Below are 23278 nucleotides of genomic sequence, written 5' to 3' on the forward strand. Positions count from 1 at the left end.
ACTTGGTTCTCTTCCTAAAAAGGAGAAGGGATGCACATCAATAACAAAAATGCAGAATAGAGATTGAGGCACGGAAAACACAACTGCAACCATGTTACATACAGGAACAGATGGGTTTTAACAGTTTTAGAAGCTTGAACCTGCAACTCCCTAAAAAGATGACTTAAAGGTATTATTACAGATGTTGAATGGAAGATATTTCAAACCAAACTGGTACCATTCCGAATTTATTTCAGTCCATCAGCTAAAGACTGTCCATCATTAGGGTAAATCAAGTTACAAACTTTTTTGTAACAATCAAGTCTTGGAGGTTTTATTTCAAATGATGATGTTAAACCCACACTATTTGAGGACCCCCATAAGAGAGCCATATTTAACTTCATATTGCATCTAATGACATCTGTGATGGCCAGCAATGAAGCCATTTAGCAGACCCACACAGGAAAGGAAGCACTCCCACCACGCTATCTCCCATAGCCAACACACGAAGCACTCACTAGGTCTCAAAGGAGCCATATTCCTCCCTCCCTCACTCCAAAAAAAAAAAAACACAACGGAACTGATCTAAAGGCTGGGGGTGGGCAGGAAGAGAGGAAAGAAAAATCCCATGTACGCCAAAGCAGCTCTGACAGCTCTGGGCCCAGCGTGAGGAGAATCACCAGGATTAACAGAGAAGCCACAAGTCTGATGGGAATGGACTGGCTCACCCTTTTTTCCCCCCATTCCTTCATCCTCGAGACAGCCAGTCATTATCTGGCCGTGCAGCAAGCAAGCCTGTGTACAGAGCTCTCTTTGCTGTCTCTGTTTATCAATCAGCTGTAAGAAAAATAGCTGAAAGAAGCACTTTTGGCTACCGAAGTGTAAAACAACAGGAATGGCTTGGGTTCTATTTATAAAAACTATTCTACCAAGCCCATGGTGACTGACACTAACATTTACCTTTGTTAACTCACATTTGTCTCTGGACAGCCCCAAATTCACAGCCTCCATCCCTTCACCTTTTGCCTAACGATGCTGCACACCCCTGCTGCATTCTGTGTCGTTCTGAGCACACAATCCTAAAATCTCTTTAGACCCTGATGCCAAAAACTGCTCCTTGAAGCAACGCTGGATGGGACCACACCTGCATCTTTCTTTTGTCCATTTAAAAGATCCCAAACAGCACAGTCGGGAACCGGGTGAGGAACCTTAACTACCTCTAGCATGAAGAACACATTTCCAGTGCTCAGTGGCATAAAGCCTAACCCAGTGCACTGAAAATATAAATAAATAGGGCCTATGAGGATGATGAAGTCTTTTTAAAGATCCACCCATACTTCATTAGATTCTCCCAGCCTACAACGAGGCTGACCAGCCCGTAATACTTATTTCTTAATAAATTCAACGTGTTAGCTAGAACTGTGCTAAACACTGAATTTCACCTTTTTATGAGATGATTCAAGTCAAACAAGACAGGACTCCTAGCGTCACAAGTATACACAAAGCTTACCTGCTGTCAGTGTCAATGAAGAAGTATCACGCCTTACACCTGTTCTAAACGCAAGCATTCCTACCTCTCCTCCCAGTGCCTTAACAAACAGTGTGACACAAAAATAAGCTCAGATTGGCAACACAGCAAGTACCGGTGTCAACAAGGAGGTACTTCCTTCATGAACAAAGCTATGGTAGCTGCTGCAGAGGAAAGGGTGCTTGTGGTTCTTTTGTAAGCCTACAGAGAACCACTCTGCACAGCCTGTTACGCTGTGCAGGAAGTAGTAGTAGGGAAAACTTCTTTTGCTGGCACTCTTAAGACAGATGACCCTTCCTGCTTGTGCTATAGAGCAATCATTATTTCAACACATGGGCCGAGCAACAATCATGTACAGCATGGTAACCTTTGTTTTATATACAGCCATAATCTGATTAAGAAAACAAACTAGAGGTGAAAATGTTGGCAAAGCTGACTTGTCCGCATTTAGGGTGAGACGTGGTTATAAACAAGCACGATAGAAAACCTGACATACACAGGAGCGCTTTAATAAAAGGATATGGCCCACAGGGAAAGAGATTCCAAGATACAGAACAAGACTCGAGGTTGTTAGAAGGGACCGTATTTCCATACTGAAGATAAGCCCAGGGTCTGGCTGTAGTAAACATACACAAGCCACAGCTTGGCTCCCTTGGGAAGAGTTGCATGATCACAATAAGATCACTTACAAAGAACTCAAAATTCAACAATCCACAAAACAAATTAAAAAAATACAGAAAGAGCTACTACACATACACAAAAAAAAAACAAACCACCACACCTTCATCACATACCACAAAGGAAAAGTTGCAGACAAGAAGCAAGTCTCTTCATTAACTTGAATTATTTTAATTCAGAAAGCCTTTTTCCATAGGAGGGGAAAGGGGAAGGAGGTTGCAGGTTTTCTATGTTCAGTTAACTAGGAGCAGCAAACTCCCTCCCTTTGTCCCTCCCCTACAACTACTAGCTTCACACATCTGCATTGTTACCTTCACTTTTTCTCTTCTCAGGCAGCAGAAAAGACAATTTTCATCAAAAGACCAATCAGAAACACCTTCAGGCTCACAGTCTGTAAATCAGAGGAATAGCAGATTACTTCATATTCATAAACCGCGACACAACTGGAGCCAAAAGAGAAATGCCGAATTAAATACCTGTTTCACAACATTCTTGCCTGCATTCTGAGGATGCAGGCTTCGTTTCAGCCATATTTCCAAATCCCCAGATTACCAAACTGTATACATTTTATCTCCGCACAACAAATATTTTTTTTCCCCGAGCACTGCCAAATACACTCCCAGCTACATAAAGATGAACGCACACTCATTAGTAATTTTAGCCAATATGAAACTAACTGTGAGCACTGCCTGGGGGAGGGGGAAAAAAGCACAAATCACCACGGTAACACACATTTTCTAGAGGCAGAGCTGGGGCTGCTTCTGTCATTAGAAATGCAGAACAAGATACAAACATAGAGATTGAATACCTTTAAACAAACTGAGATCTTTTAATAATCCAGGTCCAAACAGGCCTTCTAGAATACTTTCAAACCCTAAAAGCAAATAAAAGAATTGTTAGCTTTCTAGATTATGTACGTCACTCCAAGAATATTCACAATAGCAGTTCTATATTTATCTGTTCCAAGAAGAGAGCTCAACGTGTTTTCTCTTAGTATTACAAGATGCATGGGTCAATTATGATGACTGAACTACTGGCAAACCATAGCACAGCCTAGAGTCCACTGACTCCTGCACTTAGCTAGGTTAAAAACAAAGAACAGCATGACATTGAAATAAACCATTTTGAACAGAAAACAGCAAGTTTTAAGTCCTACAATGAGCTTCACAACACCAGGGAAGTGCTGTATGAAAAAAAATCTCTGGCTTAAGCCTCCAAACTTAAATACGGTACGCTTCTGCAATTAAAAACAAATACTAAGTAATAATAATAATGCATTCTTCCATCTCTGAGTGGCATTCAGTTACAGTTCTGAATTTCAGCAAACGTTAGAATCAATATTTTCTGAAGAGTTACAGGTTTGAAGAGAGAAAATTAAAAGGAAAGGGATTCAGCAATGCCGTGCCCCTAAGGAACCAAATTCTAATCACTACCCTGCTCATGTCATAGATCTGCATCTAAAATACACACTCTGATTTACTCCAGTGCCACGACTTATGCCGCACTTAAAAAATAAATCTAACCAATTTTATTTGATCCCAAACGAGGAAAAACCTCCACCAAAATTACTGCCATTATTTGGAAACGTTAAATCAATATTACACTAAACTCCTGCTGGCAGTAAAACCTACAGAGCTGTTAACTACCCGATACGGTGAGAAGCCAGGTTAACAAGAGGGAAAATGGAAAGTACAAAGATTATTTTAAGGGGCACAGACAAAGTCCACCTGCTTATAAAAATGCATTCCCATTACAATTGGGATAAAACTCAACTGTCACTCGCTGCTTTTCCTTCTCCTCCCCCCCTCGCCTTCGCCTTGTAGGTTTAGTAACAGTTTGCACGTAGCTCAAGGCAGCTTCTCCTACTTGCCTGGATCTTTGCGAGGTAGAAGAAAAAGGGATTTTCTTACCAAATGAAAATATGGCTTTAAATTTAGAGAAAAATGCTTGGGTGAATCAGAAACAGATAAAAGGGCAGTTTCAGGTGGTTTTACAGGGGTTTCTTAAGCTAAGTGATTGCATACTCTGAAGGAAATCAATTATTGCACTGCAAACATGCAATAATTGTAAAATAACTCAGCCAATATACAGATCTAATACCACTGTTATTGCTTTTTTAGACAGCAATCTTGTCTTCAAAGGGAAAGACAAGCAGCATTATACCCCTCTGGGTGTCAGCAAGAGTTTCGGTGCACTAACATCACTGGATACGAGATGTAGGACCCTATAGAATTCGTAGCCTGCAATATCACCGCAGCAGCCAAAGCACTGCCAGAGAAATAACATCATCCTTGAACTAATGCCTATCTGAGGCTGACACTAAAAATCTAATCTCAGGAAGCACTGAATGGAGAACAAAAAAAGTGTGAAAGGCCGACGGTGAAACAGCAGCCAGGAGTAAATAGAAACAGGGAAAATATCAGTAAACAAGGTGGAAAAGGAGAAAGCGGAAAAACATCCCGTTACACAGCACCTTGTCAGGCAGGGAAGAAGCACTGCCTCCAAAAAAAGCCAATTCAGGCTTCAGGAAGTGGCAGGAACAGTGGGAAAGGGCCGATCAACCTGACCTAGAAGAAAAATGGGGAGAATCAGGGTATTGACCCATAGGTTTATAACGCTGACCTTTTTATGGGTAGCCACCCCTCAGATTTTGTACCTGAAATTCAGCTCTCAAGCAAAACAGCTAACCAACCTCATCCTTTCTCTCTTTGTCAAAAAACAGCATATATATAAATAAATAAAAATTGAAAGAGCTCAGAAATTTTACTCAAACTCACCAGTCTTAAAATAGCAACTGCCAGTGACTCATGCCCCACGGTTTGCCATGCATGCAATTGCACACTGAAGTCCCTGCCAAGTTTTACAGCTTGGATATTGTACAATCATAGTTTGCTAGCCCACTGTTCTCAGGGATGCTAATGCCACTCGGTTTTTATTAATATTAAATATTGGATTTAGCAGTTGCATAGCAACAGCAGAACATCTTATGTGCAATGCTTGACATTAAAAAAGGCAAATAAGGGAAGTATGAATGTATTCAAAAATTATACTAAAGACTGGTAAGAACTGCCACGAAACCAAGCCCTACTCCCCCTAAATGCAAAATGCAATGCAGTAAAGACAATATGAGCCCTGCAATGTAATATTCAGTCATTTAGGACTCCAAAAGAGCAACTGTGTACTGTGTACATTTAATCATGCATAATACATTGAAAACAAAATCTTGAAAAAGGAGCTGCCTACTTTTTATAGTATTTTTTCTCTCCATTGTCACTGCTCTTAGAAGCTTGAAAAGAACATTTCTTTTCCCACCGATTGTCCTTTTCCCTTTGGCAGATGATATTTTCCTGCATTTCAAATGGAACAGAAATTAACATGGCTGCCTCTGCTAAATTCCTGTTTCTGTATTTCTTCTTCTGTATCTCAGTGTCTGACAGTTCGCAGCAGCTGAAGAGCAGGGCTAGTGGAAAAGTTGCAGGAACAACACAATTGGAAGAGGAAAAGGGAGTGAGATGCCAATATTTTAGAGGCTTCTCTTTTAGATATGTTCTTCACAATTAAAGTAGCCACACTGAACACTTACAATGTTACTGTTGACCTATAAAAGGGAAAAACATCTTTTGTTTTACATTAGTGTAAAAAATTTATAAGAAAAATTATTTTTCTAAAACAAAACATCTGCAAAAAGCTTAAAGAAATCTCATCTCAGAAGGCTCTCCAGTAAGGGAGGAATAAGCAAAAAAAAAAAAAACAGAAAGAACAAAGAAAATCCTTCGTACTGAAACAAGGGTGGAGTACATTCTTAAATTCACAGCTTGTTACATGTTATTTACTATTCCACAATTATTAGCTGCAGAAGTAAAGCAGCATTTAAGAAACATTATTCTCTAAAACATGCTCTGACAATCAGAATATGGATGTGCCATTTTTACACTAAAAGTAACAAGCACAGAAATTCAAACAAAAAGAAGAGTTGACCATTCAGTTTTCTGCAGGGCCAAATTTCACTACTTTTATCCCTGCATCAAAACCGTTTTATTTTCACCTTTTCTGGCATTTTCACCCTCCCTTCTGAAGCCAAATAAATCCATAAATATAAGCTTAACCTGTTAACCAACAAACTTCACCTAAAGATGGTTTACAATTTTTCCCACTTTTAAAAGCAGGAATGCAAGATTTTCAGATGGGAATGCCTTTCTGGACTGCCATTGACGCTGTTTGAAACGCAAGACTCGTGACAAATGTGTTTTTTCCCCCCTGCAACAGCACAGCTCAAACATGTTCTTTAACACTTCCTACATAATTCAGCCCTAAATGCACGGCCAGTCAAAGCAGTAAGGCACGTAGCACTTACTGGAAGTCAAATCATTGAGGGTAGTATGAAAAGAAGGGCTATAATCTGCCTTTACTATTTGGTATTACATAGATTGTTAAAGAAGTCAAAGAAAAAGTTTAATACATACAGCCAGGGACCTGAAGGGGGAAATGAACACATACCTGTATCAACTCTTCAGGCCGGCTATTATCATTTTTAACCTGTGACTAGCAATTTGTAAGCTAGATCTCAGTCTACGAAACCACTGCCCTGGCTAGTATTCAAGTGTAGTAGGTCTTCCAGTCCAATTCCTACTGGAAAATAAGGCAACTAATTCCTCAGCGTTTATTTACAAGAAGCAGGCCAACATACAGCAGCTTGGTCTTCAAAAGGGCAACTGCAAAAAGCTGAAAGTTGAGTCAAATCATTAAGACACCAGCCTCTTATATCTTTTGTAGAAATTCCTTAACTACTACCAACTTTTTACTAGATAACCCAATGCATCATGAAAAACCTGATCTGTTAATAAAAAATAACGATGTGGCAGTGAAAGCACAAAGAAGAGATAACAATCCCCTGGAGCAGCCGCTGGATTCAGAGCAGAGACCAACTCAAAACCCAGAAGCGTTCCAAAGGCCTAGGCAAAGTGATGCACGTGGTTTTAAGGTAAGCAAAGATGAAGCCAAAAAGAAGGCACTCGATATGCATATTAACTTTACAAGTCTATAAGAATACGGCAGTATGTTAACGAACTTTCAATAGAATGGCACACTACGCTATTTAACAAAAAAAAAATCTATGACAGTTGTTTAATGTTCCTAAATTAATAGTCTTAAAATATTATGGAGATTATTTTAACTCTTATTTTTTTACTCAAAAAAGTATTTTCAGTAGTGTTTAATTCCATGAAGTCGTGGAATACTCAAAAGTCCCGGGGGACTGGAAAAAAGCTATCCCTCTGAAATATCAAAACATTGAACAGATGAGTACTCAACTCAATAAAGGCTTCCGAAAACAATGGAACAGCTCAGAGAACTTGCCTACTGTGGAATTAACAGCAGAAAAAGTGTCAATCAACACGGACTTAAGAAAAATATTTAATTTGACTGTTATGAAACTGAAAAGTTTGATTAGCAATAACAGGTTTAATACAATATTTTCAGATAAGTGTACCACTTCTGGCCTGGTGCCACGTATTTTGACTAGAACCAGCCAAAAAAAATAAGAACGGGAATAAAAATTCAGCCCAATACGCACGAAACAGATTAGAATTGATTAAGTGACAGTTCCTGAAACATTAGCATCAATGGGGAAACCACTGCCAGTGGGTACTGGCTCCTGGCCCCAGGCCATTGAAGGTTTCAGACTTGGAGGAAAGCAGTGGGTAAGGCTGCAGGAGATACGAAGGCAGGAAGAGCAGCAAAGAGAAGAGGGGCCGGGTCGCTCGGGATGCTTAGCACAGCAAATGCAGCCAAATACTGCTTCGGGAGGCTGGCAGGGGAGGCTAGAGAAAGCCACAAAAGAAAACACATCTAGGAACAGGAAAAAGAGCTTCTCAAAGGCATCCCTTGAGCCAGTGGCTAAAACTGGAAGCTGGTCAGACTCAGCCTGATGTAAGATAGTTTGACAAGGGCACAACTGAAAACAGAAGCGCACCACCAGACCAGGCTGGGCTCTGATTCTCAAGAAGTTATTAGGGGAACTCGGGCTGGCCACCAGCACCTTCTCCTCATCCTCTCCCCGGCTCTTACACCCACAAAATCAGGAGCCTCCTTACAGAGCAGGAGGCAGCCACTGCCGTCCCATCAGGTTTTTATTGGATTTCTCATGCCTAGATTTTCTGGTCAAGATCGGATATATTTATCCACAGCTATGGGATTTGAAGCAGGAATTAATTCAGAAAAATCCTGCAGCCTCTGTGTAACACGGGAATTCTGTCTCTTTTAGGACAAAAATCTATTAAACTTGAATGTTTCAGTCACAGGCATCTTAATAGAAAGGCAAGACCAAGCAACAAGGGAGGAAAAAAAAAAAGTCACAGGACAGTTATTAATATAAACCAAGTCTCAGGACATCCATGCAATTATACAAGTTGTGAACATTCTTTTATTCAAGCAGCAAAACAAAAGAGCTTATCTACCTACGATGAGAAATCTTTGAATGGTGCCAAGTTAGATGACTACAGGTGAGAACAACTTCATCTCAGCTTCCTGGGGAACAAATGCTGAAAATGCCCATCCTTTTTCCAAAGAGCTCATGCTCTTGTGAATGGAGCTCCACTGCTCAGGGGCTTATTGTAGCATCGCTGCTCCAGAGACAGCAGCAGCTTTGGTAAACACAGTGGCTGTCCAGGGACCGTAAATAGCAATAACCTGGTGCTGTAGGATACAGACAAACACGTGGAGAACAGCTACCTACTGAAGGACGGTGAGATAGGAACTGTTTAAAGGAAGAACTGGTGTAACCAAGTCCTATATGGCAATACTTAGCTCTTCTACAGCGTTTTTCCATCAGAACACAAGCAACTTATCAGGCTGTTCCTCAGCACAAGAAATGGGAACAGATCTCTTCATTCTGTCAGTATTGCTACATCTCACTGTTTACAACAAAAGAAAAGAACCATCCCTCAAAAAAAAAATAAATCCCTCAAAAAAAAAAAAAATCCCCCAAAGCAGAAGTGATAGCTTATAAAGCCTGTTTCCAGAGCTCAGAACATAGCAAGGCAAACAGCACAGCACGGACCATCTCCTGACTCTTGCCAAAGGTTGTTTTTGTTTGGGTGATTTGATATCAAGATGAGAATCTCATTAAGGCGTGTAACCTTATCTCCAATCAAACATCTCTGCAGCAGAGCTCACCAAAAGCCGAGGACTTCCCAGTGGCTGCCTCAACACCACCTCGAGACAGAGCAGTCGCCCTGGCAGGCTGAGCTGTAATCTTCACGGGGATTTGCAGGGGTGGGAAGAGCCTCCGAGCTGCAGATAGCACATCCCTAATCTGGCTAGCCGATCAGGCCAGGGGTGGTGGGCTTGTGTTGTACAATTCAACTCAAGATCAGGAGGTTTATTACATGACTAACTTTCACTGAGAAGAAACTACCAACCAGCCAGAAAGTTTATCAACCGATTAGAAGAGCTGAACAGCCCAAGAATGAGCACACTCAATAGCACAAAACCACCACGGACGTTTGTATAGAGACCCAAATATTTCTCCAACTCCAGGCAGTTTTTTCATACCCTGAAGTACTGAATTATTTATTGCAGGAAAAAAACACTTGATATTTTCTTCCTGTTGGAGACAACCTGTTAATGCTTCACTGCCAGGTGAAGTTACGGTGACATTAACTACCAGCATTTATCCCCATACACCACACTCCCCCAGCCCATGCCTAAGAACAGCCTTGCAGTAGATGGAACTGAGCTGTCCAAAAAATACCTTCCACGATAGAGACTGCATTTCCAGCAGGGTCACTTTGCTGCCCCACTTCACTCCATGGGCACCGATCAGCCAGAGTCAGGTGTGCAGGCAGGCACAGGCTGCCACGAGGAGGGACAGCAGAGGCCCAAGTCCATTTGGACCGTGCAGAATCCCCCTTTGTCCCCAAAGAGCTGGGTATGTGGAAGCACAAGATACGGGTGATTTCCACCCCAGCCTCAAGAGATACGAATTAGCGTGATGCCAAAGCGTGCTAGAGGTGTGGGTTGAACTGGCTATTTGTTTTATTTCACATCCCAGCCCTATTTAAGCAGGTTCCCTTCTCCCAGTAACTTGGTCCTGCCCCACATCATTCCATCTCCAGTGCATCCACCCGGTGAAACCAGACCAGCTGAAACAATTCAGCTAAAACAGCCCAGAAAGGGGAGGCACGAGCTGCTGAATCCACTTAAACACAGGACACCAGCAGAAAAGGCGTCTACTAAGCCACAGATACGATCTGGTGAATTCTTGGAGCATGGCTCAGTTTCACCTCCTTTTTCACAGGAGGTCGGTTATGTATCAGCATTCATTACTGCCGCAGCTCGATGCATTACTCTTTCTTTTTGGTTCTCCGCTAATTATATACAGTCCCTTGCCATCTCTACCTCTACGACAAAGGCAGAGATATTCAAATGCATACAGGGTCTGCAAAGCGCAATGGAAGTGTGATTCTCTTTAGGAAACTAAATCTAGTTGCATCACTTCCATCATTTAAAAATCTGATGCTGTCCAGGAAACAACAGACCTGTGAAAGTTGCCTGAATGCTTCTGAGCTGAGACATGCACATACTTGGCTGACCTGTACGGTAAGAACTGCCAAGGGCCTTTTTGCTCTTACTTCTGCCTGTAAGAGCCTACCTGATGTTCCAGAAACCTCTGACATAAGCCATTACATAATAGTCCAAACGAAAAGAACTCCTTCTGACTCCAGCTAACCAACAACATCCTCAAAATCCTTGTGCATCACAAGAGTATCACCACTTTATTGTTTTTTTAAGTTTCACTACACTAGCAAGTACATCTAGATTCCAAGTGAGAAGCTAACAGTAGAAGAGAAGGATCTCAGTCACAGAAACAAAGCTCAATCTTGACTACGGTGAATATGAAGTATGCCTGGCATTTTAAGAAGGCTTCCCAGAAATTCTGGAAAACTATCTGTAGCCTTTTCAGATGGACTGCTCAGTTTTGTCTCAACTGAAAGGCAGAAGTGATCATCTATGTGAAATCAGTGGGTGTCCCAGGCAGCTAACACCAATGTGGAAAAATAATTAGAACAGGGGGCAGGATGGAAATTATGCCCCTTAAATTAAATAATTAATAATAATTCCCCCCCCCCCAAAAAAAAAAAAAAAACAAAACAAAACACAAAAACACAGATCTGTACACATAGGGAAGTATCTTAACTCTGAAAGACATGAGCATAGAATTCCTACTGGCTGCAGAGCAGAGCACAACAACTAATTGTCACCGCAGAGGTTACATTTGAAAATCCACCTGAAGTGATGCACTCGTGCATCCCCAGTGCAAGGTGCAAACACACGGCGAGCACTGCTAAGCCTAACAGCCCACTCCAGCTTTACACGACAATAATAGCAAAAGCACAATGGTACAAAGGGAGCCCACAATAACTCTTGCATACAGCGCTGAAGACACAGCTGTATTGTTACTTTTATGCCAGAAAAATTAAATGCTAGCAGAAATACCCGCTCTTGTCCTTCATTCACACCTCAGGTTATGCCACAGTAATAAAGAAACTGCAGGCCCCGATTTTCCTCTGGATGCAGAGAAGCATAAGCACAGCTGCTGACAACTTTATAACACAAGATTATAGCAGCAAAACAATTTGGTGCTGAAATAAATTGTGGGAACTGAAATTGCCAGATGTGATGGAGCATTACTCAGTGTAGACTAGGAGCAGTGAACTTTCTTTTTAAAAAAAGAATAACTACACACAGATGCAAGGAACTTGCAGTAAAGAGCTGTGAAACGGTCTGACCTTTGGTGTTTGGGGGAAATTCTCCTCAAGGAGAAAGTGACTGATAAATCTCTTACTTCTAATGCCACGTAACGTTTGCCATCATTTCATACAGCAATTCTTTGGATCTTACTAACCTCTGAGCTCCAGCTACACATCATCAATTCCATAAGCTGTGCCTACAGATGTGCTTCACAGGAGAGGGACCCCGTTTCTTTAGGGTATTTTGCGTACAACTATATAACTGGGGTTATGGAGAGCTTTTCTACTTCCTGCACAGCAACATCAGACAGAAGAAACATTGCTTAACATCAGGCATTTCTATCCACACTCTTCCCTTTTCACTGGCAATACAAACAACCATACAAGTGCATTATTCTGTGCAGGAAGAGTCTCCCTGCATAGTTCAGTTATACCAACAGGAACAAGTGGCAGGACTAAGGACAGCACAGACACCAACAGTGCTGAAATCAAGACCTCTATCTGACTTTACTCTCAGCGTGTCTTTCCCTTATTGAGATTGGAGGCAGGCATCTGAAGTTGGTACTGGATCAGAACTCAGAAGGCATTCTGATCATAAGATCTACTCTGAAAGACATATTCAAAACAAAAAGTCATGGGATTAGGGTTGATGCAGAATAGGACAGACAACATCTATGACAGCAACGCAGGGTATCACTAGTAGGTCTAAACATCTTTTCTTGGTAACTACAGTGAATTTAGTGTCTACAGACTTTTTAACAGCTTAAATTGCTCTTAACCAAGTTATATATACACAGTAATTTCAGCTCCTCCTATAATCTTTAAGTCCTGCCCAAATCAAGTAGTTGTGTGCAGCTTTTTGACACTGCTGAGTCTTCACCTTCTCCTTTACTCCAATGTATTATCAGTCTAATTCAGGAAGTCAAACACCATCCACTGCATTTGGCTTGAAGCCATAATACTGTCCCCCTCACAAATTTACTTTTCCTTCTACTTGAAGCTGGTTGCTTGAAAGCAACGTGTGTGTTCTGAACTGAGAGAAGACAGCAGTCCTGCACTTTCCGTGCACTGTTTCTTAGTGTCACCAAATTACAGCAGAACCTCTGAATATGTTTAATAAAATCACGGGTTTCTGTTCAAGAACAACAAACTGTTACAGAGACAAACATCTGCAGGTCAGCCATCTCAAACAGAGCTTTGTTCCAGTTTTACAGTCGGTATGTCAATAAAGAGGTCTTCGCAGACCAGTCACTGCCTCAGGTCTGTTCACAAATAAGGTCCCTGTTCAGGATGTTCAGCAGATCTAAAACTGATTCTTTGGTGGCAAGAAAGAAGACAGAGAAAACACTCAGCCTTCTAAGAAACTGCCTACCACAGATCCTTTGTTCAAAACCTGAATTCAATTTTCCAGGTAATCTACACACAAAGCTTCTCAAGCCTGGCATTCCACACCACGTTGTATTGCTGAATTCAATGGAGACAGAAACACCACTAACAACTTCTATATGAAGAAACAACAGAAGCACTTCACAGGTTTGAGTGCTGCTTTGCTAGAAAAGCTTCAGCTTTTAAGATCAGGGTCACCGTCCACTTGTATTATATCCAAAGCAGCTCTTTTTGTAACTTCTCAACAGTCCTTTCAGAAAAGAATCTCATAAATGGATTTCCTAATCCATGGCTAGGAATTGCCAGCAGTACAACTGTATAAACAGCGAAGGAATTTGAAACAAACTGTGCTTCTGCGGGTTACATGCAAATCATCTGGCTCTAAAGGGCTGAGCCTGGAGCAGCACCACCAGATGCTCAGAGCTACAAAGCAGGCTGACACTTTGCAGCTATCTTCCCTTTGGGTCCTTCCTTCATCCAGAGATCTTCATATTTGAGTTTCATTAAAGGGAGGAGCATCACGCACACGTAACGAACAAAGTGCAGCACTAAGTGAACAACGAATGGCCAATGTGAAAGAAACCTGAATAACGATTTCATGTAAGCAGCTTACTCTCCACTGCTGTCAGTCTTATGCCTTCCATCCTCTGAAGGTTATTTCACATAGAGCTGACATTTTTTTAAAGCATTCTTTGATACCAGAAACATCCCCATGCTCAAGGAAAAATCAGACTTCTGGAACACGTTGAGCTTCAGCAGATTTTGTAAGATTTAAATAATCAATAGCACTCAATGAAGCTCAAATTCCCTTGAAAAGCCTGTAAGCAAACCTAACAAACTTGCTTTTCTCTAAAACCACAGGAATAACACCGGAAGGGTGAGCAAAGGAACTAACCACTAAAAGACAACAAGACACCAGAGTAAGCATTACAAAACACTGCACTTCCCAAGCACAAGGTCTTCCGAGAACATCTGCCAGCAGCAGCAGCTCCGCCAAACAACTGCAGCCTTGCCTAAGTTCATTACCCACACACGGAGCCGGGCAACAGAAGTGAAAACCTAAGCACAGAAACTGTAAGCAGTTATTTTAAAATGCTAGCCAGGAAGATTGATAAGAGCTTTAATGGTGGGAATTTGAGGCACGTGAAGAGAAGGGTCCTTTCGTTTAAAAGGGGACAAGACTGGAAGCACGTGGGAAAACTAAAGGCTGCAGGGGAACCTGAGGAATCCACAGCTGGACAACAAACACTGCCATCAGCACCCAGTGCACTTCGACAACTTAAAGAGTTGCTTATAGTAGTGTTTCAATCAATAATTCAATTAAATAGTCATACTTGAATACATGACACACTCCAAGAGGTGATCAAGTAAAAAATACATATTTTTAAGATAGCACATTGGTTTAATTCTGACTTCTTTATCATCAAACTGGTAATTACCCCCAGCCAATTGCTTACATACCAGCAAGCATGCAGTGTATTTTGCAGTAACTATACAATCACAAAACACATTTTGAAGGAAGCTGCACTACGATTTCTGCAAAAATAGCTTAGCATAGGGTTTTACTCTTCTAGACAACTGCTTCCTTACGAGTACCAGAATAATGTAACCTGTGATGCAAGGATTAAAAGATAAATAAATCAGCGTACAATATTTTACATTTAATGCAAATATTTCTACAGATATTTGGCTATTTCAAGTATTTAAAAATCTCTCCTAGGCTTATATTCATTCAGTCAGAAGTCTGAAGCAGTCTTTCATAAATATCCTGAACACAGCCTAAAGATTTTATATGTTCTTGGATTAACCTACAGTTAATCTTATTAGACAAAGAGCCAAGATTTTCAAGAATGAATGCTAATGCTCTAACACTAAATAACCCTGGCTCGTTTAGAAAGCAACCCTGAAATTTTTCCTACTCCTGCACCCATTCTGAAGTCATCAATAAGCACTAGTCAGGCTGTAGAAAAACCCTCTCTACCAGCAGGCTTCTGAATATGCATAATGCCAATAAAGCTAATTACATTTCAAAAATAATCTATGTGCAATTAAGATACTGGCAACATTTTAATGCAAAAAATTGTTTAAATATACTAACATCCTAGTCTTGGGATATCCAGTCAAGCTACGCAAAGAGATGTGTTTGTCCCTTGCATACTCCCAAATGTGGAAGTAGGATCAGAAACTGGATCTGGAAGAAAGGGTAAACAGCATGTTAGTCAATTCACAGAGGATACTATGTTCGGAGACGTTGCAAACATTAGTGAAGACAAATATGTCAATGACCTAAAGAGAAAACAAAGTTAGTTTTGAAACATACACGTCTCATGTAAAATAACTTCAAACACGCAATGGAGAGGAAACACGGGGGACAGGGGAAGAAAGAGTAAAATGAGAGAAACCCAGGAACAGCAACAGCGGACAGTCAGCTGAGTATTTGCATTGAAAAACAGTTCGGAGTTGCAGAGGCATCAAACAGAGCAGGGAAATTAAAGTTCTTTCTACAGTCTTTGAGTCTGTAACAATAGCCATTTCCTTGCACAATTGCCAGGGACTGAAAAATTCCCCTTCACTCCCAGCAAGTAGAAAGCTCTTCTCAATGGCAAATCAAGTTCTGCAGGAGGTAGGGTTTAATTTTTTTTTAAGCAAAGTTAACATACGGTTAGCATAAGCCTACGCAGCAGGTTCTTCCAGTACTTCTGCTGCTCGTGGCTTTGTGCAGAAACAGGAGGAAGCTAACAAAATGAATCCATTTTTACAGGTGCAACTCAACCTTGTATTGTTCCCATTTATTCATGTGGTCCCTGAGAAAAGAAACCTAAACAGCTAGTTCAACTCCTCGCAAAGAGAGAATAAAAACCCTTCACTTCTGCCTTAAAGTTACTTTTCTGAGGGTAATGACATCCACTCATCCGTCGGGAGCTGGCTGCACCATCCAGCTGGAGGGGCAAGCGGGAGGAGGAAACAACTGCCTCTGCCTTCAGCAAGCCTGCAAGAGATTTCCCTCTCCCCCACGCCCCAGAAGTTCAAATGCAGCAATTTAAGTAACCAGCGTGTGTCTTTGAGGATTATCGAGCCTCTGCTCTTCAGAAACGCTTCCAGGCACAAAGTATGAAACATTTATTCCACTTCATTCCCAAATAAACAGAGCAGGCTAATTTTGCAGGATTTGTTATCCTCAGTAACGAGGCTTCGGAGAAGCGGCCGTGTGCTTTATACTCAGGGCAGTCCATGGATCCAAAGTGGAAAGGAAGGGAAAAAAACACCACCAAAGAACAAAAATCTTTTAATAGATGCTTATTTCTGCCCGTGATGCTGCTGCATCTCAGCACAAGCTCTAGCACGGAGGCCTGCACTTCAGTTTGCACATCGCCACAGCAAAACAGGAGGTGCAGGTTTTCTCTTTCCTCCTCCTGACAACTGCTGAGCTAAGGGATTTCTGAAAGAAGTCACCCTGTGGCACCCTACACCTTCTGCTTGTGGTGTGCTGGCAAGAACAAAGAACCGATCCCTACCAGTTTTTCTCATCTTTGACAGACTGGTCGGTCCTGCGTGTTTCAGCCGAGTTTCCCACAGCACGTTCCCAGGCATCCCTCGAGCCAACCCCAGATGAAACGCAGCTTTTTAAAACATTACAGCACTGCCTTTAAGTAGCTGAAGTCGTAGAGCCAGCACAGATCTGAGAACCACGTGGAAGAACTCAGCGTTTCAGGAAGATGCAAGGCTTTGGACACGACAAAAATCTTTTCTTTTGCACACGGGGGCATGGGCAAAGCACCTCTGATATCCCTTTTGAAGGGGTCAGTGCCAGCAGGAGATAAAGCTCATGGAGGCAACCTCCAGTCAAGCCTCGGGATTCAAAGCACAGCCTCTTGAGCATCCTTTCAGCACTAACAGCAGGTTTCACAGCCCTTCCCTTCCCTGCCCCACCCCTCCTTGCTATCTCTGTACCATCTCAGCTAGGCTTGTGCAGGTTGAGGAGACTGCATAAGTAAGGACGAGTGATCCCTCCCCTTTAAAAAAGGAAAGCAAACCTCTGCAGGTTCACCTGACATAAAAACAACTGTTCAGGGTTAACAAACTATCCCAGTAGTTTACTCCTGCTTGGAACCAAAGCCCTAAATGCTGTGGAAATGCCAAATCCCCGCAGCAGGAGCCCTGATGAACATGCATCCTAACTGGCTGACCACACAAAGCCCAGTCCAAGCCTCCCTGACGCTGACACTTTGTGATCAGCCCAAGCATCCTCTGAGGCTGGGGCTGTTTCTCAGGAAAAAAGGAAGATACGGAACTATAACAAGAATGATGCTCAGCAGCCTGGTGTAACGCGGGGTCCATCCGTATTGGAACTACTCTCAGAAGGCTTCCATGGTTAGAGATCTACCATCCTTGCAGTCTGGGGAGGACACTGACCCTAAAGAGCCTGATTCTACACCAGTCCATCTCTCCCACTTAGATCACCAACCTAAAGGTTTATGTCCTGGCAGCGTCTGTTGCTATTTCCATAAAACCTAAATATGCAAATCACCCAAACAGGTAAGCAAAACCCCTCCCTTTCAGCTAACATTAAAAGCGTGTTAATTCCCCTCCTTTTGGGTTAGAGTCAAGATTACCATTATTCTGTCAGAATTTCTCATTTCAGGCTGCTACAAGCCCCTGTAAGGGCATACACAGTGAGAATTCAGCTGGTTTGATCTCTAGAAGGCACCTTCTGTTGACAGCAACTAATGATGATTCTAATGTCTCCATTATAACGTCAGTTTATCTGTAATTTTCTGTTAATTGTATTAAAATTAACGCACTGGATAAAAGATTTATCTACTCACTGGAGACATAGTGCAGCTCAAGGTACGCTCACCAGCAAGGCAGCATCAAGAGCAGAACCAGGCTTGCCTAATTGAGTGCTTTAGAGGAGGGAAAAAAAACAAAAACAAAAAACAAGAAAACAACAGCAGCAAAATAAATGTGCACGAAATACATTGTGTAAGCTGCTGCCCATGAGAAGCAGAGTAAGACTACTCAAAATTCCACAACTGGCTTCTCTGAAGTTACTAGAGGACGGATTACTGCAAACTGAAGGTTACTGTTAGGAGGAACCCCACCCCGCAGCACGTCCTCAGTGTTTTGAAGCTACGATTACTGATTACCTGGCACTTTAATCCGTGACAAATCCACCTCTCCACTGACAGGGTTGATCCCACTCATCCCCTCCACCCCCCAGATGCTCCCTCGCTTTGCATTTGCGCGGCAACACGAGGAGATGGGTCGGGGACCAGCCAACACACCCCGCACAGCGCGAGGGCACCAGCACGGAGAGGGGAAGCCTCGCTGCAGCACCTCCAGTTTATACCGGGATAAGAACTGCTCCGTAACCGGGAGCTGGGGTTTTACATGAAAATCCACTTCTCCTGACTACATCCTATTTCCCTGTGGTAGAACAAAGGCCCTTCCCGAAGGATTTTCTGTACTGGGCAGCGTTAAACATCTGTGAGCTTCTATACTCCTTAAATAACGAAAAATTGGGATTTGTCAGAGATTAGCATCCGAGCTACTACCCAAACCTGGAGCTACGATGAACGCAATGCACATTTTCACAGCTCAGCAAAGGCTGTAGGTGGACTCGCAGTTTCTTTAAAATCATGCCGAAATGCATTATTGCAGTGTAGTGCAGGATGACTCAGGTCCCTCTCCCGTCATTAAAAGGAGAGGAAAAAAAGTTGTACCAATTCTTCTTGTAGCACCTTCTACACACATCAGACATTAAGTTTAGGATATACCAGCTTGAATCGGTAAATTCTGATTCTTTTTTCCACTACAACAGTGATTTTACACAGAATAATTTCATGCCTTTTCAAAAATCTGTCTCACTACCGAATTGCTTAAATTGCTGTGATGCAATACAGTTAAAATTGGATAACCTGATGTTTAACTTCATTCTAGAAAAAGAGTAACTCACAGCACAAAAGCCAACAGTGGGTTCTATCAAGTGATCTTGAGGATTATTTGCTGATGCAGGTTTCCTGAAAAAAGGGTTCTCTGATGCATGTTGTCTAGGCAAATCTCTTCAGTTCATGACTTCAGGGTTAGGACCGCATACTTTTAGAATAGCTTTTGCCCAGGTTATTTCTAGTGCTTTGTATGCTAAAGCAAACCAACCAAACAGCAACACCACCACAAATACACCACAGAACCTGTCTACCTTCCCTCACCAGTCTTTCCTTAAACTCTGTCCCCCAAATTTTATGCTAAAAATTTAATAAGCAGCAGCTTCAAAAGGACTTACTCCCTTATCCCTCATGGGAAGACAGCAGTTGCTTACCTGAAACTGTTTTGCATCTAGAGTGTGAACTATTTTGTCTCTCTCTCAAAAATGCTTTAAGATTTATCTGGAAGGCTATTGGAGTTCAGTACTTCACAATGAAATATCCATGACTGCCCCTCAGGCAACCTTGAAGTTTGGTTATGTTTAGCCCCATCCGACAAGGAAAAAGAATGAAAAAAAAAAAAAACACCAACCCACACTGCTAGAAACATCTATTTAAAGCTTTATTTTTCAGCAAAATCTATTTTGTTGCTCTGGTTGGCCTTGCCTTTTTTCTCGTCTCTGGGTTTCACAGAAACACCTCTCAGCTAACTAGCTATGCCACTCAGTATGGTGCTGACAGCCCACTTAGTCCAGAAGCAGAACAACAAAATCCTTTGGTCTCCTTGTTTTAGAGACACCTTTACATTCCCTCAGGGGATTCAAGCCAGGCGAGTAATTGTACAGCTATTAAACTCTATCTTCTCCTTTTCTAAAAAGCATTCTCTGCAAAGCTTTAGCTTTATGCTAAACTTTGGAAAGAGACCTGGTTTTAGAGAGCTATTCACCTTCCTTCACCGGCTCCTAGAGGAAAGACTCGGGGCTGTTTCAAGGCTCTGATGTCCCGTTATCTCACATTCAGCTGGCTGTCCACCTCCCCTCAGGCTGAGCCAACGGGGAGGAGCCACCTGAGCAGCAGAATGCATCACCAAGGAGATTCCAAGTCTGCAGACAAGCATTCGGCATGTTCTCTCCAAAAACGACAGCAAGCTTACGACTTCGGTGAGGCCACTGGAAGCGGAAGATCTGCTGCACCGAGCCACGGGCTGCTCCTGAAGATCAGCAGGCATCGCTCACGGGGACTGCCCCAGGCACTGTGGGGTCCCAGGCACACAGCCCAGCCTAGCCCAGGCCCCTCACTAACCTGCCTTTGGGACCCAGATGGCAAGCAGAGCCAGAACCATGGGTGGCAAACCACGCTGTTCGGAGTGAGAGCTGTTATTTTTAAAAGAAAGCCCTGACAAGACTCTCCCAACTATGCTATAAATTCCAACACACGACTGTGAGCCTGCCAGTACAAACCAGCTCCGAAATTAGCTCTGTGCGCTGCTTGTGGACAGAGCCACAAAAAGCCTTCGAGGCAGCACCATGGCAAGCTCAGAGCCAAAACCTGTCTGCTTCAAAGATGAGATCAGGAGATGTCCCTCCTTTCTTCCCCCAGACAGAGCATGGAAAACCATTCCTCATCCCTCCCAGCCAGCCAAAGCCCTCCATGGTTCAGTTACGAGGTGAAGGACAGACAGGAAAGGATCTCAAGCAGGTTTTAGGGTTAGGATGCTGAAATGCCCAAGAGCACGATAATCGGGAGAGGAGCATTACTTGGGAGGGAGCATCTCCGCATTGTTTTTCAAAGTAGGTTTAGCTGTTTCAGTCCTGAAGAACCCAAATGAAAAGTTTCCAAATATAACTGCTTACTTTCTGAAGTTTGTGAGGTGTCATCACAAGTGCATTTAGCTGCTAAAGTTCATCAACATGCCAGTAAGTATAGACCAACAAAGCTGTGATTGACTTCTCCCCACATGCCTTCCCCTCCACCATCTCCCATCACGTATAAGCTGCATAAGGCATCTCCCATCCCGGTAGTCCCCGGGCTACCAGGGGTTGAGAAAACGTGAAGCCCTCTGCGTTCTTCTTATTTGGAGCAGAGAATTCAGTTCAAAGTACAAACAGCAGGAAGATCTGAATTCAAGATGAGTCACGGGCCAGCAGATGATTTAGGAACAAGTACCAATCTGTTTGCTACAGCCAAGGAGCGCAGCCTCCGTGGCAAAGTGGACTACAGGTCTGCAACATCCTTAACTTATGAAGTCAATTTTTAATCTAATTTGAAACTGAGTAACTTGCGGAGCAGAGTAACCTCTGAACTCTATATTCAATTTTGTACTGCAATTGCACTCAGTCTGTGACCTCTGCTTCGGTTCTAGTAAAACAGAGCGAGCTACAAGAGTGGCTGGGATGAGTGTTACCTGGGCTCTGACGCCCAGAAGAGCGATGCACCAAGCGACTATCACTGCTTACTGTCCTTCCCATCCCTGGATCATCTTTTAGTCATTAAAATAAATAAAACGGATTGCCTTTCTGGTCTTGAGGGCATCAATCTGTTGTTTCAGGGTATGTGCCAACGCTCGGCACTGACATCAGTTTATGCTGATAACCACGTACTCAAGGTTCCCTTCACAACCAGAGGGGAGTGGTAAGGAAATCTTCAGATCCAACACAAACTCTGTAGCAGGTGTTTGGCCTTCACGGCAAGGTTCTTGAAGAGAAAAAAAAAATATCTGAATGCAGGGAGTGAGGCACTTAAAACAGACTTACTTGATGCCATTTGAACCTTTTTCCAGAAATTAGCTTTCAAGCTGAAGCCTTCCAGGGCTAGTTTCTTCTGCAATGTACTTTTTTTTTTTTTTTAAATAAAAATATACTCTTAAGTAGGTAGGTATGAAAAGAGAAAGGAAAAGAAAAATCCAATCCTTATCTAATAGCTGTCTAAATATCATCTTGTACTCCTTAACACCTACAGCCACTTTGGAAAAGAAAACAGCCTTTGTTTACAAATCATTTAGAGCAGTAATTTTCTAACTGTGGGCTCCTGAAAAGCGTAAAGACCCCACGCAATTTAAACTCCTGGCAATAGGCTTGTTTTTCCACTGTTGTTTCTTGCCAACTCCAGGTTGGAAAGAAATAAAAAAAAATTTAAAAAATCACTGATCTAAGAGAGCCCTGGTAAAACAAAGTTCCTCTCTCAACAGTTCAGGCTTGTTCAAGAGATAAACACAGCATTCCTGTCAAATTCAAGTGTGCATACCCAAAATGGACCTCAGCCTGGCCTGTCTCAACTGCACACTGAAGTCATCCGCTCCCAAGTCACTGCACTTCGCTCACGGAAAACTGCAGAGGCAAAACCAAGTGCACAGTTCATGTGAAAAGTTCTCAGAAATACTGTAAGATACAAGAACTGGGTTCTCAGAGCATCTCACCGTGCAGTTCCAGAAGATTACAGTTTTATTACATTGTGTGAGTGCATAACGAAGGCAGGAAAGCGTAAGGAAAAAAGTGTGCAGACAATAGGTAAGTATTTAGTCAGAAAAAATCACTTCCTATTACACTTGCTGTAATTTTGTCCCCCAAGTCACAATAACCTACATATTCATGGGAAACGTTTTCAGGAAAAAAATTACCTCCCCACCCCCAAAAGACTTTGACACTTCGTTTTCACAAAGGCTCAGAACAGGTCCTACACAACGCATCCTGAAGCGCAGATACTCATCTAAACCCGCACACAGCCAACATTTCACGCTTAGTTCTTCCCTCTGCACTTGGGAGTTCTTCAGTCAGTCTTGTAATTTTCTGAAAGACAGTAAGCTACAGATGAATGTAGATGAATGACAGCCACCGAGGTCAGTGAAACATTTCCCTTGCAGCTCAACACGGGCACAACTTCTCCAAAGGGCTCCTAGAGCCAGCAAGGGACACTTCACTTGCTGCACGGTGAGGTCAATTAGATTGAGAAACTATCATCTAGAGAAAACTGTGGATGCTTTTTCTAAAATAAGTTGTCCTTGCTGCCTCAATCTCATACTCAAGTTCTCCTAATGA

At 42.4% G+C, this 23278-nt stretch overlaps 1 protein-coding gene across 1 annotated transcript in view; it reads right to left on the minus strand.

Annotated features, from left to right (window-relative positions):
- LCOR (ligand dependent nuclear receptor corepressor) overlaps positions 1-23278 on the minus strand; it is a 58316-nt gene that overhangs the window by 26548 nt on the left and 8490 nt on the right. The window contains exons 2-3 of the mRNA XM_068688262.1: positions 2994-3059; positions 2497-2576 (exon numbers count right to left, since the gene is read on the minus strand). Of these exons, the coding sequence (XP_068544363.1) occupies positions 2497-2576; positions 2994-3059 (146 nt within the window). The remainder of the gene's footprint in view (positions 1-2496; positions 2577-2993; positions 3060-23278) is intronic.

This window comes from Anas acuta, chromosome 7 (genome assembly GCF_963932015.1).
Source record: "Anas acuta chromosome 7, bAnaAcu1.1, whole genome shotgun sequence".
Classification (NCBI taxonomy): Eukaryota; Metazoa; Chordata; class Aves; order Anseriformes; family Anatidae; genus Anas; species Anas acuta.